The 19,376-nt window shown below is 48.8% G+C and overlaps 1 protein-coding gene across 2 annotated transcripts in view; it reads left to right on the top strand.

Annotated features, from left to right (window-relative positions):
• Positions 1-262: 262 nt before the first annotated feature.
• The window catches only part of LOC116515333 (mannosyl-oligosaccharide 1,2-alpha-mannosidase IA-like), a 205,582-nt gene continuing 186,468 nt past the window's right edge, over positions 263-19,376 (top strand). For both annotated transcript variants that reach the window (XM_032227308.1, XM_032227307.1), the window contains exon 1: positions 263-2,534. In XM_032227308.1, coding sequence (XP_032083199.1) covers positions 2,013-2,534 — 522 coding nt within the window. In that variant the 5' untranslated portion in view covers positions 263-2,012. The remainder of the gene's footprint in view (positions 2,535-19,376) is intronic.

The following is a 19,376-nucleotide window of genomic DNA, read 5'->3' as shown; positions in this document are numbered from 1 at the left end:
CGGGAGCCCAGCGCGGTCTCGCCGGCCTCTCTGGTAAACAAAAACGGGCGGAGGAGGGGCCGGCGCTAGAGCAACCCCCCCCCGTAGCCGCGAAGCTCCACCCCCAGGGAGGAGTCCGGCGGCAACGGGCCCATTGAAGAGAGCCAGAAGCGCGAAGAGGCCGGGCTACTGGGGGCGGGGCTTGATGGGGGAAGGCGGGGCCAGGGCTGGGAGGCGGGGTTGGCGGCGGACGGGCGGGGGGGGGGGGGGGGGGGAAAGAGCCGCTGTCGCAGTCGAACCCAGCTGCAGTCGGTGCGGTCGGCGAGTATTGCTGGAAGCGATGCCGCCTCAGAGCGGCGCCCCGGTGCCGGCGCGTTAAGGGCAAGAGACGGACTGCTGCGGCTGCTTCGCTTTGCCTTTGCCCGGCCGGCCGGCCAGCGGGGGCAGCTTCCCTCGGGCCCACTGCCTTCCTCCGCAATCCGGTGGGGTGGAAAGAACCGCTCCTCCCGGCGCCTTCAGGGGCACCGGGGAGCCCTTGGCCGTTCGCGGCGAGGACACGCCGTCGCTGCCCATCGCAGGCATCCCAAGAGCGGAGGAGGAGACAATCCCAGCCGCCGCGGGCGGTTGCCGAGACTTCGGGGGCCGTCTGGGCAAGAGACCGGCGATGGATGCTCAGCAAGCGAGCGTGGGGCGCCTGAGGCCCCCCCTCCTTCCCCATCGCCGCGGCCGAGCCTAGCGCCAGGCGGGAGATTCCCCTCCACCCCCCGCCAACCAACCCTCTCCGCGGCCCCGGCACCTGCCTCCCCCATGAGCCGGGAAGGGGAAAAAGTTGGGAGCCGTTTCTTCTTCGGGGAGGAGGAGGAGGAGTCACCCAAGTCGGAAAGCGCCTGAGCGGGGGAGCCGAAGAAAACAACCGGCGGACGATTCAAAAGCCGATTCCGCCCCGGATTGGCGTCCCTGCGGGGCTGGCCGGCGATTCTGGCCCCGGGCCAAGCGGCGACGCCGGGGATGCCTCCCCTCCTGAGAGGCCGGCGGGATCGGAGCCGCCGCCGCTGCTGCTGAGCGCTCCCGCGTGTCGCCCTGCGTGGCTCTCCTCCTCCTCCTCCCGCGCCTGGGTGGAGCCTCCCCTTGGCCGGCGGGAGGAGGCGGATGCTCGGCTTCTCCCGAAACAGCCGGCTGACTATCCCCCGGAGGAACCGTGCGGGGAAACCACGAGGATGCCGCTGGGGGCTGGCCGGAGCTGGGGCTGAGTCCCGGCAGGGGGAGGGGGGCGGCCCGACGTGGATGGCGAGAGAGCGGCTGGGGAGACGTCGGGCGGCGCGTGGGGCGGCAGGCGGCGCGCCCCGACCCCTGGCGCTGAGCGAGCAGCTCCGGCTCTTCCGTCCTCCAGAAATGCTGCATCATGAACCCGCCGACCATCCGGCTCTGAGCCCGAAGCGGCCGGAGAGCGGCTCCTCCGCTGCCCGTTAGCAGCGGCGGGGACGGGCCGAGGCGGCGAGGCAGGAAAAGCCGGAGGGAGACCCCCGCGACCCCCTGACCCGTCGACCGGCCGGGGTTGCCCCCCTCCCTCCCCTCCGCAGGACGGCGATGCCTGGGCTGTAGACTCCGGGCAGGGAGGGGAAGTCCGGTGCCCCCGAAGAGGAGCCAAGTGCCTGCAAAGCGGAGGGAGGGGAAGAGGAGGAGGAGGAGGAGGAGGACTGGCCCCTCCCCGCCCTGTCCCTCGGAGCATCTCGTCCGGCAACTCTGCAACTTCTCCTCCAGTCGACGGAGCCGCTTCTCCGGGGCGGTGAGAACTTTCTTCCCAGTCCGTCGGCGCTCTGGGCTGGAACCGGGCTTTGGCGCAGCCCGCTTCACACGAGCGGAGGACGACGCGCGTCAAGGTCCCTAGCCGCTGTTGAAGTCGAGTTGCCGAGCCGGGCGAATCCAAGCGGCTCCGGAGAGGCTCTTTGGGCAGGGTCGGACTCTCGGCCGGGGCGCGTGGTGCTGCGTGGCGGCCGGAGGGAGCCCCCTTAGCCGGCCCTCGCGGAGCTCCCATGCTGCTACCGCGGAAGTGGCCGGGCTGGCCGCCGTCGGCGCTGCGGCTGCCGCAGAAGTTCCTTTTCTTGCTCTTCCTCTCGGGCCTGCTCACGCTCTGCTTCGGCGCCCTCTTCTTGCTGCCGGACTCCTCCCGCGTCAAGCGCCTCTTCCTGCCCCGCCACGCCGGAGCCGAGGTGGAAGCCCCCCGCAGCCCTCCGCCGGGACCCGGTCTGGTCCGCCACCTGCCCGCCAACGCCAGCCCGGCCGCCCCGCCGCCGCTGCCCTCGCGCCACCTCCGCGACCCGCCCGACCTCCCGCCCGCCGTCGCGCACTCCGAACCGGCCTCCCGACGGACCCGCCCGCCGCGCCTCCCGCCCGCCGAGCAGGGCGCCTCGGCTCCCCCCTTGCAGCAGACGCGGGCCCCGTTCCGCTTCGACTACGCGGCGTTCCGGCAGCGCCTCCGCCATCCGCTGCTGGGCGGCAGCAGAGGCGGCACCGAGGAGCCCGACACCCGCGTCCGGCGACTGAAGATCAAGGAGGTGAGTAGGACCGGCCCGGCCCTTCGATATCCCACCCCCTTCCTCCACTCCCGGAGCCCCAAACAGGACGGGCTGCTGGGCGTCTGTCTTCTCCGGCCGCCTCTCGCTCACCCCGCAGCGCCTCTTTCGGGGAAGTTCCGAGCGGACGCGGGGAAGCGGCGGGGCGCTTGGCTAGGTCGGCGCCCGCCACCTCTGCAGAGCCGCCTGCTGCGGTTGGCCGGCGGGGTTTGGGGGAAGGCAGCACGTCCGTTCGCCGAACAGACCCAGAACTGGCTGCACACCTGTGTGCGTGTATTTGAATGAATGAATGCATGGATGCCTTTAAAGCAGTAGCCCCCAACCTTTATTTGGCCATGCCCCACCTAAGCATCTCTAAAATCCTGATGCCCCACCCCAGACATATAATTCTTACTATACTCAAAAAACGAACTCTTCTCACGCAGAGGACGCCTAAAAGGCCATTAACTTGGTTTAAACAAGTTCCAAATTGCCCCCCCCCCCATTAAAAATCAAATTGCCCCTCTGTGGGACATGAGCCCCACTTGGGAACCACTGCTTTAAAGGGGATTTAATGCCTCAGGAGTTTCCTTTCTCGCACATTTATATGTGTTGGTGAATGAGGTTTTTCCACCAATGGAAATCTCGGGCTAAGGCATTAAAAACCTGGCCGGGTCGAATCGGTTGCTACAATTATTCTCCTCCAGGGCTTTGCAGAACCTTTTCTGTTGGCTCTTTTCTGTGAGTGTCTTCTTAATCTTTAAATAAGTTCAGAATGAATTTTGGAGAAGGGCTGCTTCTGATGGGGTTGCTTGTCAAAATGTATTCTGTTGCAAATCCATCTTTGCTTGCTTAATTGATTTTTGTTGCTGCTGTTCTTTGGGTAAGAAACTAAAAGGTGATGGGAGGAGAGTTCCAAATAGATCAGTTCCCAGCCTTTATTTGCCCATGCTCCATCTAAGCATCTCTAAAATCCTGATGCCTCCCCCCATCCCTTGTGACATATAATTCTTACTTTACTCAAAAAGTGAACTCTACCTACAGGAGGAAGCCTAAAAGGCCATTAACTTGGTTTAAACAATGTTCAAATTGCCCCCCATTAAAAATCAAATCCCCCCCCATGGGGCATGGGACCCATGTTGGGACCCACTGAAGTAGATGGTGATATGATCTACATAAATCTCCATAGAATTCTCTTAAAAAGGGATAGGACACCTTTTCTTTGAAAGCCATTCCTTGCCCAAAAACCTGGTCTATTTTTTCCCAATGCTTCTATGTGATTGTTTTCCTTGTGCCTACTAAGTAAAAGTAGAAATTATGGGGATTTGCAGAATATAATGTGCAACTGAGGGTAAGTGTGCACGTTGGGATTTTAGTAATTAATGTGTATGATACAGGCTAAATATACCCTTTTGGGTATTTTGACAGGCACTTTAATTGTTTCCACATGCAATCTATATTGTGGACACTGTTGTCACCTGTCAATGTTGACATTGTGAAGTGGTTGTGAAGTGTTTCTGAAGTACAATTTTTTTTACAAGACTCTCCATCCGCAAAAGGTTATGACTTGCTGAAGGATTAGATGATGATTAGTATTTTTTTTTAGTGATTGAAAAAAAAATTAAGTTATGTACTTTTTTTTAAAGCCTAATGCTATTGGCAAACTTAATAGATGGCAGTATAGCATAAATATAACTTTTATATGCACTAAGAAACCAAAAAAGTTGTCAGACTTGCTTTATGGTGTTACTCGCTTTATTGTGGTCGGGAACCAAACCCACAATATCTCGAAAGTATGCCTATAGTAGAAGCCTGCTGCAATAGTGGGATTCAAATAATTTAACAACTGGTTCTCTGCCCTAATGATTCCTTCCAACAACCAGTTCACCAAATTGCTTAGAAAGTTAACAACCTGTTCTCCCGAAGTGGTGCGAACTGGCTGAATCCCACCACTGGCCTGTTGTCATTCTTCCATATTGTGCTTGCCTTTATTAATAGGCTTTGGCCAGCATTCCTCGACTTACAACCATTCATTTAGTGAACGTTCAAAGTTACAGCACTACCCAGAAAAGTGGCTTGATCATTTTTCACGAGCGTTGCAGCATTCCCATGGTCATGTGATCAAAATTTGGATGCTTGGCAACTCGTTCATATTTATGATGGGTTGCAGAATCCCCCGGGGTCACATGATCCCTTTTTGCGACCACCTGACAACCTAAGCCAGAGTCACTTAACAACCGTGTTACTAACATAACAACTGCAGTGATTCACTTAACAACTGTCTTGCTCAGCATGGAAATTTGGGATCAAATTGTGGTAAGGACTGGTATATAACACAACATGCCAAGATGGGCTAAATGTGCATATTCTTTTACAGATAGGTTTGTTTCCCTGCCTCTGTTTTAATATCGGTCACCATCTATTGATTTCCCGCTCTTCCATCACTTCTCATCGCCTTCAAGTCAGTCTTGATTCTTAGTGACTACATGGACCAGTCTTAGCAGTTCTCTTGGCAACGTTTTTCAGCTGTTTGTTGCCTTGGTAGGAGGATTGAGAGAGAGAGAGAGAGATACTGACCCAAAGTGACCCAGCTGCTTTCAGGCTGTACGGTAGCAGGACTACAGGATAATTTGTGGTCCCCTAGCCTCTAATTTAGTGCTTTTAACCCCTACCCCAAAGAGGCTCTATTTCATTGATTAAGTCTAGTTATAAAATGATTCCCTTTTCTAGTTTTCTATCCCTTCACATGCCTTCTTAGTTTATTCTTTAATCTTTGGGTTGTTTTGTATGCGCGCAATAGCTTTCTAGAGATTTGAAGGTGGTACAGTAGAACAGTAATATGTTTGAATATTTGAATGTTTATTTTATTTATATGCTGCCCTTTTCCCCCGAAGGGGACTCAGACTCACAACTCAACTAAGGGAGGGGGATACAGACAAAAAATTAAAACAACGCGCAGCAATACATAATTTAAAACACACAACAGTCATACCATTCGAGAAGGGGGTAGAAGCTTTTTAGCCCCAGGCCTGTCGGAATAGCCAGGTTTTAAGGGCTTTGCGGAAGGTCTGGAGGGTGGTGAGGGTTCGAATCTCCATGGGGAGTTCGTTCCAGAGGGTCGGAGCGGCCACAGAGAAGGCTCTCCTCCGAGTAGTCGCCAGTCGACACTGGCTGGCGGATGGAATTCGGAGGAGGCCTAATCTGTGGGATCTAATCGGTCTAGAGGAGGTAATTGGCAGCAGGCGGTCTCTCATGCAGTCTGATGCCTTCCAGATATTTGGGACCAAAAGCATCGTTACGATCCAGAGCAGGCATAGTTTGTGACAGTTGCAGTCCCAAACTTTATGCATCTTGTAACAGTCTTAAGATTCCCACTGTTTTCTTCTCTGCGTCTCCTTTTCTGGTAAAACAGATTATTATTATTTTTTTTTAAACAATACAAAAAATTCAAAACTTATTTGATCAGAAACTAAACTGGAACAGGATACAACATTTGCATTTTTCAGGTTGACTCATCAGTCCTGAACTAAAGACACAACTGTAATACCGCTGTCATTGCGTTTCCTTCTTTTGATTTATACTTATACTCTACAAGATTTGTTTCTGGTAACTGTTACTTACGTTTCTTTCTTTCCCTTTTTTTCTGGCTTTTCAAACAGTCTTCTTCTGTATCTTCCCTTTATTTTTTTACCAGCGCTTCTGCCATGGGTATGTTTCTATCCCTCTCTTTTCAACCCATTCACAAAACACAGCCCTTCAACATTTCTCCTGTTTTCTGTAGAGCAGGCCTAAAAGAATCCAAACAAGCTGTTAAGTGGATGAAATAAGGAAGAACAGCTGCAAAACGTAACCTCAGGTGGGGTGATAGAGGGGGGAAAAACATGGCGAGGTTGAAATTTCACTGGAGAGGCAATGGAGATATGGCTGAGACCAGTTGTGGGATTCAATTTTTTTTTACTACTGGTTCTGTGGGCGTGGCTTGGCTTGGTGGGCGTGGCAGGGGAAGGATACTGTAAAATCTCCATTCCCTCCCTACTCCAGGGGAAGGTTAATGCAAAATCCCCATTTCTTCCCGATCAGCTGGGACTCGGGAGGCAGAGAATAGATGGGGCCGGGGCCAGTCAGAGGTATTTATCAGTTCTCTGAACTACTAAAAATTTCTGCTACCGGTTCTCCAGAACTGGTCAGAACCTGCTGAATACCACCTTTGACTGAGACCTAGGGAACTGAAGTTGAATACAATAATTGAAATTGATAGGGCAAAAATCCTGAATGGTCATTGACTGGATTCCATCCAGCTTGAAATACCTGAATTCTTTGCCCCCCCTCCCCCAACTGATCTCTTTTCTCCAATTAATTCCTACTCTCTTTGCAACATGCTGTTAGTATGACCTTCATGAAAAAGAGGGAAAATCAAGTTATAGGTTGTGACCCCTTAGTTGAAGGTTGGCAGATTATTAATCTAGAGTTGCTTGTAGCCTTCAGAGAGCAGAGTGGTCTGCCAAGAAAATACACAGCTCCAGGTTGAATTCATCCCTATTTTACAAGCTGGTGTTTCTCAATTTCAGCAACTTTCTAATGTGTGCCCCACACACCTGAAAGTTGCCACGGTCAAGGTGCACTATTATAGAATAGATTTTTTTCAATACAGTGTATGGCCCCTGAAATCCATAACCAGAGAATTTTCAGCCAATGGACATGAACCAAGTAGGGGAAAACTTGTGGGGAAAGCAACTTAAGAGTTACTAGTACCTCTAAAGGACAGGTACACTCTTCTGCTGGTGCCATGACAACCAGGGGCAACCTTTACAGAAAGTTGTTCCACAGGTTTTCTCAAAAATGAATGTCACTTTGGCCTCAACATTAATATTATTATTATTATTATATGGATAATCTACAATTCAATACCCAGATGGGTGGAAACATAAAAGCCCTAACCAGGTAGTGTCTGAGGATTAAGCAGATCTAAGCAGTGTTTATTGTTGTTGTTGTTATTGTTGTAAAATTAGGATGTTTAGGTCTGATAAATTTAAATATTGCTCTGAAAGCTCCAATCATGATTGGTGCAACAGCAGATTTCTTTTTCCATAACTGTTCAACTTTGATCTGCACGTGCCCGTTGCCATCGTCAGCCGTGCGGCCACTCTACAGATCAGCACTTTCCATGCCTCTCTGTCACGCAGTGCCTCCTTCAGATTCACCATGGTCTCATCTCAGTGTCATCTTTTATAGTGGTCCAGCCAGCAGGTTCCCTTCTCCCTTTTCCACTGAGTTTTGTATTTTTCCTCCAATTTCTTTTCCTCATCGTGGCATCACACAGAATGTTAACACCAATCAACCAGTCTTCCTTCCTTCCAGTGACTGGTATATTAGGCATGTTATGACCAAGGTGCCTTTCTTTTTTAATTTTAAAGTCACGTAAAAATCTTAACCCCTCTCATTTTACAAAACTTACTCAGCTGGCCCCCAGTGGTTATTGCTACGTTCTGTTCTGACCCAGGCTTCCTTAAAAAGCAAGAAGCAGTGTCTTGGTCCCGGCAAAACCCCTTTTATTTACACGACCGTGAATTCCTTTCATTCACAGTCAGTGAGGTTTAGCAAAGAGGCTTTCCGAGGAATATTTATCAACACGAACCTTATCTCATTTGGAGAGCTGCCAGATAACTAGTTTCCAAATGCAGAGCAAGGCAAAACTTGACACAGAATCTCTTATAGTCACAAACAGACCTTTCCACTCTTGAAATGACCAAATGAACAAATTGTTTCCTGCAAAAGCCCACTCCCCATTCGCTCCTCTTCTGTTTCCTATGGGAGGGACCAATCACCTCCAAGGTATGGCTTTACTCCCAAGTCAACGTTGCTTTCTTGTCTTCTGGCAGCTCTGCGCATGCGCACACTGGGAACAGGCTCCAGCTGTTCCTCTGCCTCACTGCTGTCTAACTCCCTCTCTTCAACGCAGAGCCCTTGTCTGAGCTTTCCTCAGCCCTCAGGACTGGCCCATGTTCCTCCCCAACCTCCTCACTGTCCGACTCTGCTGCCAGCTCTTCTGGCCATTGGCAGGCCACAACACATTCAAATCCCAACCTCTCTGGCAGTTATTATTTTCCTGTAGCAGGAGCAGACAACCTCACGTAGCCGAAAACAATAAATTCAAACTTCAAGAATCTCTTCCCCTTTGGCTTTCCTGTTCAGTGTAGTGGGAGATGTAGTCACAAACATAGTGGCGGGAGGGGGGGGATTGGATAGTTTGTTCCTGGCTGCTACAGTTCCTAATGATTAATGATGTCAGCAGAGAGTCGGATGGGAAGAACTCGGTCTGACCCTGATGGGGCCTCCTTTTATATGGCATGTTGACATCAAGCATTTAAAGAGACAGGATGAGAAAGCTGGTGAAACAAAAGACCAGATTTAACTAAGCTTGCTTGTGCGTATATGGCGAACAAGTTACTTGTCCCAGCTTCTGCCAACCTAGCAGTTTGAAAGCATGTAAAAAATTGCAAGTAGAAAAATAGGAAACACATTTGGTGGAAAGGTAACAGCGTTCCATGTGCCTTCAACGTTTAGTCATGCTGTCCACAGGACCACGGAGATGTCTTCGGACAGCGCTGACTCTTCGGCTTTGAAATGGAGATGAGCACCGCCCCCTAGAGCCGGAAATCACTAGCACATGTGTGGGAGGGGAACCTTTACCTTTAATGCCCCAAAATATCTCAGGGCAAAAATGGAATTTTTTTGAACCGAGTCCTTCATCATTGGCTACAGGTTGACTTATAGGAAAGTCCAAATGTATCAGAATAAAAATCAAGGTGAGACATCACAACGGCATCTCCATTCTTGCACGTCAATCCAGAGTTTTGTTTTTGTCATGATTTTGATCAGATCTTGCAAAGAAAACCTGATGATAAATCTAAAGTCACAACAACTGGCTTGCCAGACAGCCAGGCAAAACACACCTAATGTGCTCAAGCATTATGTTTGTTATCCCAGGCCCTGCTGGAGTTAGCGCTGCCTGTCTGTGACACTATTGTTAGCATGATGGTCCAGGCAGGGAGAGAATGTGGCAGACGCCATCAGTGAAAGCAGAGGTGTCCAAACCTTGGCAACTTTAAGAAACAGACATTTTAGACTCAAGTATTGTTGTAAATCAAGGACTACCTGTATTGATTGGAGTGGTCATTGTATTTGGATGCAAAATAACCTATTGCCTGGGCTGTCCCAAAGGTGCTTTTTCAAGAGGCAACTGGACTTTCTGGTTTTTCTTTGAAGACATTTTGCTTCTCATCCAAGAAACTTCTTCAGCTCTGACAAGATGGTGGGAAAGGGAAGGATTTATAGTACTCCTTGCAGACAGCTGGTCATTTGCATGATTTTAGAGGGTCTTTGAAGCACTTGCAGGTTTATCTGTGTCCTCAGGGTCATCTGAATAGTGCAAATGGTCCCTGTAGTCTGCAACTTTTTCCTCTGGAAATCCATTCCTACTTCCACACCATTCTAAGGGTCTTCATCCCAAATTGCATAGCTAAAAGTCTGCAGAGATTCTCAGTCATCCAGGTCATAGTTGTCCCAAAGATGCTTTTTTCAAGAGGCAACTGGACTTTCTGGTTTTTCTTTGAAGATGTTTAGCTTCTCATCCAAGAAGCTTCTTCAGCTCTGACTGGATTCGAATAGTGTGGGAGTAGGAATGGATTTCCAGAAAAATGGCAGACTACGGGGACCATCTGCACTTCAGTTGGTGATGCAGGTACTACTCAGGTGACCCTGAGGACACAGACAAACTCTCCAGGTGGCCTCAGTGATTCTCTAAAATCTAAAACAGGGATGTCCAACTCGCAGCCAGCATGCCAGATGCGTCACATGCTGGCCACGTCTACGCCCGGTTTAGCAAAGGGGGAAAAAAGTCATGATACGTCACGTGATGACACCCTGACGACACGAGTTTGACACTTTTGGGCTAAATGACCAGCTGTCTGCAAGGGATATAAATCCTTCCCCTCCCCATCCAGTCAGAGCTGAAGAAGCTTCTTGGGTGAGAAGCAAAACATCTTCAAAGATAAAACAAGGAAGTTCAGTTGCCTTTTGAAAAAGCACCTTTGGGACAACAGAGGTGGGCTGCTGGGGGCTCGCATGGGTTTGGGTGATCCTCTAGCTAGGATTCTGCCCGGTTTGACAACCCCCCCCCCCCAAAATGCCACCCCTGGCTGACTCTTCCCTCCCTGCCCCTCCCACCCTGCCCCTCTCAGGAGTCTCCACGTTTATCATGCCAGGTAAGTACAGGGTCCGCATGGAGGCTCAGGGAGGGTGAAGTACACTGGAAGTTCCCGACGTGTAGAAACGGGCCTTTTTCCGGCCTCCAGAGGGCCTCCGGAGCCCAGGGGAAGCAGTTTTCACCCTCCCGGAGGCTCAAAGAAAGCCTAAGGAGTTTAGGGAGGGCAAAAAATGGGCCTACCGGAAGTTATGGAAATCCAGAAATGGGCCTGTTTCCAGCCTCCGGAGCCCAGGAGAAGCAGTTTTCATCCTCCCAGAGGCTCGAGAAACACCCACGAAGCCTGGGGAGGGCAAAAAATGGGCCTACCGGAAGTTCCGGAACTCTTAAATGGGCCTGTTTCTGGCCTCCAGAGGGCCTCTGGAGCCCGGGGAAAGTAGTTTTTGCCCTGCCAGAGGCTCAAAAAAACCTCCAGAGCCTGAGGAGGGCAAACACCTCCCCCTCAACACTGTGGTGCAGGAGGCCAGCTAGGCCATGCCCATCATGGCCATACCCACCCAACAACGGGGTAGTGAACCCATTGCTAGAACTTTTGAAGTCCACCCCTGTGGGACAACCACGACCTGGAGGACTGAGAATCTCCATAGACATATTGCCTGGGCTCCTGATCCCTGCCTTGACACTTTCCTGACTGGCGGCCCGGGGGAGGTGAGGTGTCTAGGAATTGAAGTCCATGCTGAGGTTGAGAAACCCAGATGTGTGCAATGTCTAAATCTACAGCCAGGCTTGGTGGAGTTATTTGCCTCTACAGATACCAGAAATTTCAATGGAATGAATGACGTTCATCCTGAATGGTCTCCATGATCAAATGTTGCTTTAGGACCTACTGTTGAATCTCAGAACTCCGAGAGAGAAGTGAGGCTTTGTATAGAAATATAACTTCGCTTCTTTTTGTAGATGTCTGCATCCTGCCGAATATGGATTAAACATTTCTTTGAAGGTGCTGGAGAGCATCCGAGCCTCTAATATAGATAGGAAGAAAGGAAAATGAGCCTCCCATTTATTTCTTGCAGTGACAAGTCGGCATTTGGTGCCGGAGCAGAATAAGACATGGCGTGTTAGAGAGATGACTCACTAAATGCATAAATGGGTGAAGACTGAGTTCCCCCAATTACTCTGCTTGAGTTCAGTGTCTTATTTGTGCCCAGAGGGTGAATTTTGTGCTTTTCTGATGCAGACATTTGGAAATAATTCTTGCAGGAAGGAGATGGTAAGGTTGGTATGGAAGAAGCAGTCGTGCCTCACTTTAATTGGCCAAGAAACATCCATGAAACGACTTTCTCGGTAGGATTTGGTGACACATTTTGCTATGTTTCTGAACCGCATGCGACAGAGGGGATTGCCGTATTTTTCGGAGTATAAGATGCACCTTTCCCCCCCAAAAAAGAGGGTGAAAATCTGGGTGCGTCTTATACACTGAATACAGCATTTTTGGCCTCCCGAAACCCTGCCCTCTTCGCAAAAATGGACGTGCAGAGGGTTTGGGAGGCCTACAAAGTGGTCCTAGGAGCTGGGGAGGGCAAAGATGACCGAAAACTGGGGCGTTTTTTGCTTGTTCCCCCCCCCCCCCAGCATCCCAGAACACTCTACAAGCCTCCTAAAAGCTATGCATGCCCTTTTTGGGGCAAAAAACGGGCCCGTTTTCCCAAAAAAACAGGCAGTTTTTTGCTTCTTTTGGGACCCCTACCCCCAGGAGCACTTTGCAGGCTTCTCAATCTCTCTGCATGCCCTGTTTTTCACAAAAAGTGAGGCATGCAGAGGGTTTGGGAGGACTACAGGGTGCAAAAACTTTTTTTAAATTTACCTATTCAAAATCTTGATGCATCTTATACTCCGAAAAATATGTTAATCAGCAGATCTGAGGAAACTCTACATTGCTTTTCGGATGTTCTTTGTCTTTCCAGTTTTAGTCAAACTCTGTTTGCCACAGAAATCTAGTAAAAATGAATTAGAACAGGGGTCTCCAACTTTGGCAACTTTAAGACCTGTGGACTTCAACTCCCAGAATTCCTCAGCCAGCTTTGCCAAGGTTGGAGACCCCTGGATTGCAACACCTGACATTCCAGTTTGAGGTGATAAAATAAAGAAACTGCAGTAAAAGTTCCATATGGGAAAAAAACAAATGAGTTGTTTGACAAAAAGGCTTAAGAAGTTTGGAGATAGGGCAAGGTAACCTCTTCTTTTTCCTTGTAGGTTACAAATTCTTTATTGGCCAAGTATGATTGGACACACAAGGAATTTGTCTTGGGTGCATAAGCTCTCAGTGTACGTAAAAGCTATAAGTGATAAATCCTGATCACAGTTATCATAAAAATACATTCATCATGAATCATAAATTACATCACTTAGTGATACACACAGGATGCTAAACAAGCAATCAACACAAATCATACTAGGTTACTAAATAAACAATATAAATCATAAGATGCAAGCAACAAAGTTACAGCTATAAGTAGAAAAGGAGGTAGGTGATAGGAAAGATGAGAAGAAAAGTAGTAACACAGCCTTACTGAACACCTTAAGAGTATTATGGAAATTAGTTGTTTAGCAGAATGATGGCATGGAGGGGGAAACTATCCTTGGTTCTAGTTCTTCTGGTGTGCAATGCCCTTTAGCAGGAGTGTCAAACTTAATTTCATTGAGGGCTGCATCAGGATTGTGTTTGACCTCGGGGGGGAGGGGAGGAGGGCGTAGCTAGAATGGGCATGACCAGCTCAACATCACTCATGTTGGGGGCACCTGTGGTGGCCTGACCACTGTGCCCAGAAGTGGGTTCCTACCAGTTTGGCCTGGTTTGGCCAAACTGATAGTGGTATGCCAGCCTGAGTTGCAGAACCGGCAGTGACCCAGACTGGCCATGCCTCCAAACCGGTTCCCTGGGCGTCGCAGTCACCGCCACCATCTTGTTTTTTAGTTCTGCACATGCACAGAACAATTTCTATTGAACTGCGCATGCGCATAAAGCATGCATCCAGCATGTGCGTCCACGAGCGAATCGGCAGTAACGGTGGCTAGAACCCACCCCTGGCTCTGCCAGCGAAAACAGGCTCCCGAGTTCCATTTTCTGCCGTGACGGCCTCCTGTAATTCTCTGCCAGCGAAAACGGAGCTTGGGAGTGCCGCCCACAGGCCGGATCCAACCCCCAGGCCTGGAGTTTGACATCATTTTGCACCTATAGCATCATTTTGAGGGTAGAGGTTGAAACAGTTTATGTCCAGGATGTGAGGGGTCTATAGATATTCTCACAGCCCTCTTTCTGGCTCGTGCAGTATAAAAAGGAATGAACTTTGCATGCTGATGTTAAGGGAGCTCAGCAAATGTGCTCTACCACTGAGACGATTGTTGATTGGATATTTCTTATTCTTTGGTCATCAAGCTGGGGCTCAGGACAGAGTCTTGGGTAATGCTTGAGAGAGGTGGTAATTTGCAAGACCTGCTAGCATCTTAATGCCAGTCAATTCTGTTATTGCCAAGGCAAGAATCTTATCAATTCATTTTCAACTTAGGTTTTCAAAGGAGCAGAGGTTCTATTGGATGACTTGCGTTTATCTTTTCCTATTGTTCCAGCTTCTAGAAGCGCTGCTGTGCAAACAAACAGGAAAGGAGACTACTGAGAAATTTCAACAATTAGAAGGAACAAAGGAAGGAAGGGAAACATCAGGACAAAGATAAAGTACATTTCAAAAAAAAAAAAAGCAAGCTGTGAATTCTAGTGAAGGAAGTCAACGTCTGAGTCAGGGTTTTCAGTTCAACCCTCATCCTTGGATTTATACATGTGGTGCAGGATGATTAGGTTAGGATGGTTAGGATGATGACTAGGCAAACTGGTGCAGATCGTCCTTGACTTACAACCACAATAGAACCCAAAATTTCTTGCCACTATTGTTAAGTGAATCGCTGCAGTTGTTACGTTAATAACACTGTTGTTAAGTGAATCTGGCTTCCCTATTGAGTTTGCTTCTCAGAAGGTCTCAAAAGGTGAACACATAATTCTGGTAGTGTGGCCCGCCAGTGGCCAGCAGAGGTGGCAGCAGAGTTGGACAGTGAGGAGGTTGTGGAGGAACATGGGGCAGTCCTGGAGGCTGGGGAAGGCTCGGACAAGGGGTCTGCATTGGAGGCAGAGATGGGGCCAGAGCCGTCTGGCAGTTCTCAGCTGCCTTTGAAGCTAGATAGCAGTGAGGGAGAGGAACAGCTGGCGCCTGTTCCCAGTGTGCACATGCGCAGAGCTGCCAGAAGGAAAGAACAACTTTGCATCGATTTGGGAGTAAAGCCACAGGTGGACGGTGAATGGCCCCTCCCATAGGAAATAAAAGACGAGTGAAAGGGGAGTGGGATTTTGCAGGAAACAATTAGTTTGTTCATTCGTTTCAGGAGTGTGAAGATCTGTCCGTGAATATCAGAGACTCTGTGCCCAGTCTTTTCTTGCACAGCACTGTGTTTGGGAAAGATTTACATGGCAGCTTTCCAAGCTAGATAAGGTCTGTGGTCATAAATACTCCTTTGAAAGACTTTACCAGTCCTTTAGTTTGCTGAATGTGAATTTGTTTACTTTGCTGAATGTGAATTTGTTTACTTTGTTTACTTTGCTGAATGTGAATGAGAGGAATTCACATTTGTTTAATTAAACGGGTTTTGTCGGGACCAGGAATCTGCTTCATGCTTTTTGAGGAAGCCTAGATCAGAAGACCTGGGATGTCATAAATATGAGCCAGTTGCCAAGTGCCTGAATTTTGATCATGTGACCCTGGGGATCCTGCAACGGTGGTAGGTGTGAGAAAACAGTCATGTGCCATTTTTTTCAGTGCTGTTGTGACTTCAAAGAGTCAATAAAAGAATGGGTGTGTGTGTTGAGGACTACCTGTATACCAGGTGAGAAAAGTGGGAGCCCTGATTTGTGAAAGATTTCCATACAGTGTACTGTGAGTCAATTTCCCGGTAATTTCTTCAGTGGAGAAGGCAAACACAAGCAGCGTAGTCCCAAATCAAATGGAAGCTCATTTAGGAAGGTGCAAAATGTACGCAAAGCATCTGAGTTTGGGATGATTGTGCCCGTTTAGTTACAAATGTGGGCATTTTATTTAAGTGGCATTTTTTTTTGCCATGCGGGGGTCCAAATGGAACTGCTTTGTTCTGGGTTGAATGGTAGGAGGGGGCATAGAGGAAGAAACCAAGGTCTATCGGGGCAGGGGAGGGAGAGGGGGAAGGAAGGGGGGACATGGGCTCATGGGGTGCGCTGCACGATAAGCTGCGGACAGGATGGAGGGGCCAGAATGCACCAGCCCTGCCTGCTCACCCCACCCAGATGTTGTTTTTCTCCCAAACCCAGAATAGAAGACTGTTTCAGGTCAGCTGACTGTCTGAAAAATGGTTTGGTGGAATTTCCAGGACATAATGGTTTGTTCTGGGCATAAAACAAAGTGTTTCCCCTCTTCCGGGCATGCTGATAGTGGGTTCCGGAATTTTAAGGCAGGACGTGCACATGATCACCCAACCTGGTGCCCTGAAGGTCTATCATTTCCACCCTGCCCAACCAACAGAATTGTCTTAAAAATAGTTGTTCCCATTGTTTCCCCCTTGGGTATGGAGGGAGGGGGGCGTTTATGCTTTTTAGATTGTGAATTATGAATGTTACAAGCTGCCCTGAGTGTGTGAGTGGGGCGGCCATATCAATTTGTCGAATCATCTTCTTCTATCTATCTTCTATCTACAGGGCGGGGCATAACCTTTTCCTAGGGGGTCACAGCAACACTTGTAATAACAACACAAATAATTCATACACCATTCGAAAGCCCATCAAAAACTGAGTTTATTGACACGATTTAATAGTCAGTATGACCACCATTAGCCCTTCGAACAGCATTCAAACGAGGTGGATAAGAACACAACAAATCTTCAAACAGTTCCGTTCGATTTTCCAGATTTTTCAACACAGTTTCCAAATTCATTCTCAAAGTTTCAACCGAATATCGATTTTGACCTTGCTCCTGAATCATCAGAGCTTCCACTTCATCCTTAATTATGGCCCCAATGTTCTCTGCCGGATTGAGATCTGGCGAATTGAGATCTGGCTCCAGCATCGCGAGCCTCTCGAAAGGCAATGCATTTTATTCTGTCAATGATCCTTTGTTCTTCCGAATCGAATTTTCCAGCCATTCTTAAAGCAAATTTAACATTTAATAGCTCATTCAATTCAGTTTTTTATGGGCTTTAAAATGAGGTGTCGCGGAAGTTGTAAACTGCTGTCGATCTTGCTGTGACCCCCTAGGAAAAGGTTATGCCCCGCCCTGTATATAAATCTCTCTCTCCCTCCCTCCCTCCCTCCCTCCGTGTGTGTGTGTGTGTGTTCCAGCATAACTCTAGAATGCCTCTAGCAATTTTAACCAAACTTGGTACACAGATGACTTACTCTCTGGAAACAAATACTGTAGGGGTAAGACACCCCCAACACCACTCGGTGTGTGTGTTCTATTAAGATACAGCCTGTTGTGCCTTAAAATGGCTTCTACCGTACAGCACAGTAGAATTGCCATAGTAACGGCTTCACAGTACTCCACAAGGGTGCTGCCTCTGGTAAGGGGGAAAAGCCAACATTAGAAATTACACTTCCGGGGGCACAGGGAAAACATTTTTAACTAATTTAATCGTCACCAAAATAAAGGCTCAGGGAGAAGTTGCTCTTGCCGTCACCTCTCCAAGAATTGCGCCATCGTTCATGGAAAGAGGAAGGACAGCCCATTCCGCACTTTTGTTGCCACTTGATATTGCCATTCCTGCCGAATACAGGATTGGGATAAATAAATACCTGGGCAATGCCAGGTTATCAGCTAGTAAATACATAAAATAAATAATCGAAGCATCTGCCGGCCCTGTAGAGGGGATCCCTGAAGATGCTCATGGTCTTTTTCCTCTAGTGTGTCCACAGCTTTGCTTCTTCATTCTCCTTGTTTGGAGAATGTCTCTGTGTCAGGTGTGCGCAGTAGCGTGCGCAACTCCATTTGTGCAAATAAAAGGTGTACGCGTCCTTCACACCCGCAAATAGAGTTGTGAGTGCTTGCTGCGAGTGTGAGCACCTGCCACTCGTGCAAGTGGAGCTGAGTGCGCATGCTCGCCCGGTTCAGAACAGGCTGCAGCCTGGTAGTGGGCCACTCCCTGGGGTTGGGGACCCCTGGTTTAGAATATATTTCATACTCTTCCATTGAAAGCCACAGCAGAAAATTGGGGATATGTAAGCAGGTTGCCTTTAAGGATAGCTACCAATGTCCCTTTTCCCCCAATGCAAATACTTAGAATATACAGTGGGACCTCGGGTCCTGAATAACTCAGACCACAAACAATTTGGGCGCAGACCGAATAATCTGCTAAATGTTTCACTCACGTCACAAATACATCCTCGGGTGCCGAATAAACACAGCCGCAGCGATTTCCCCTTCTGCGCCATTTTGTATCTGTGCACGCATGCACAGTCAGTCTTGCTTGTAGTCAGGACTGAATCAGATGCCGACTGAAGTCCTGGAATGGATTATGGTTGGCACCCGAGTTCCCCACTGTAGTTGATTAAGGCAATTCAGGGTCCCTTTTTTGGAATACCATCCTCCAGTCCAGGGGTCTCCAACCTTGGCAACTTTAAAGACTTGGGGACTTCAATTCCCAGAATTCCTCAGCCAGCTTTGCTCTGGGAGTTGAAGTCCACAAGTCTTATACTTGCCAAGGTTGGAGACCCCTGCCTTAGAAGAGCCCTCAAGTCCATGAGCATCAATCTCATATCCCCCCCCCCCCTGTGATATCAGGACAGCTTCCTCCGTTAAGATTTGCCTGTCATTTCGATAGATCCAAGTCAAGGTTTTTAAAAACGCAAACTTTGCAACAACACTCTCCATTTTTGTTTGTGAGAAACTGATTTCCCAAGTGGCTCTCTTCTTCTTCTACAGCTGTAGCTTGTTATTCAAAGACAATTCTGCGAGAATTTTTTTTTACCGCACAAACAAGAAATTCCAGTAAGTTATAAAGTGTCCCTTATCTCATGCTGCTTTTACAGTACCAGCTCTGCAACCCTCCTAAATACATGCTGCTTGGCAAGTGTATTTTCAGAGTATAAGACCCCTAAAAGTGGGTGAAAATTAGGTTCATCTTATAGACTGAATACGGCCGTTTTTGGGCTCCCAAGCACTCCGTGCATTGCGTTTTCGCCCTCCCACCCCCAGAAGCACTCTGCAGGCCAAAAACGGGTGTGTTTTTGGTAAAAAACAATGGTCCATTTTGGGCAAAAACGGGCCGTGCGGAGTACTACAGAGTGGGTCTGGGGGACTGGGAGGGTGAAACGGAGGCCACAAACTATTTTTTTCTTGTTTTCCTCTTGTAGATTTAGGTGCGTCTCATAGTCCGAAAAATACGGTACTTGAATTTTGATCATGCAACCTTGGAGATGCTGCAGTGGTTGTAAGTCACTGTTTTCAGTGCTGTTATGACTTCAAAAGGTCACTAAACAAACGATTGTAAGTTTCCGCAGGGATGGATCAGAGATGGTAGGGCTTTTTTGGTGTGTGTCAACCTTTCTAACTTGCTAGATTCTTGGCAGGTTTTGA

This window comes from Thamnophis elegans, chromosome 12 (genome assembly GCF_009769535.1).
Source record: "Thamnophis elegans isolate rThaEle1 chromosome 12, rThaEle1.pri, whole genome shotgun sequence".
Lineage (NCBI taxonomy): Eukaryota > Metazoa > Chordata > Lepidosauria > Squamata > Colubridae > Thamnophis > Thamnophis elegans.
This window is presented reverse-complemented; position numbering and strand designations above follow the sequence as displayed.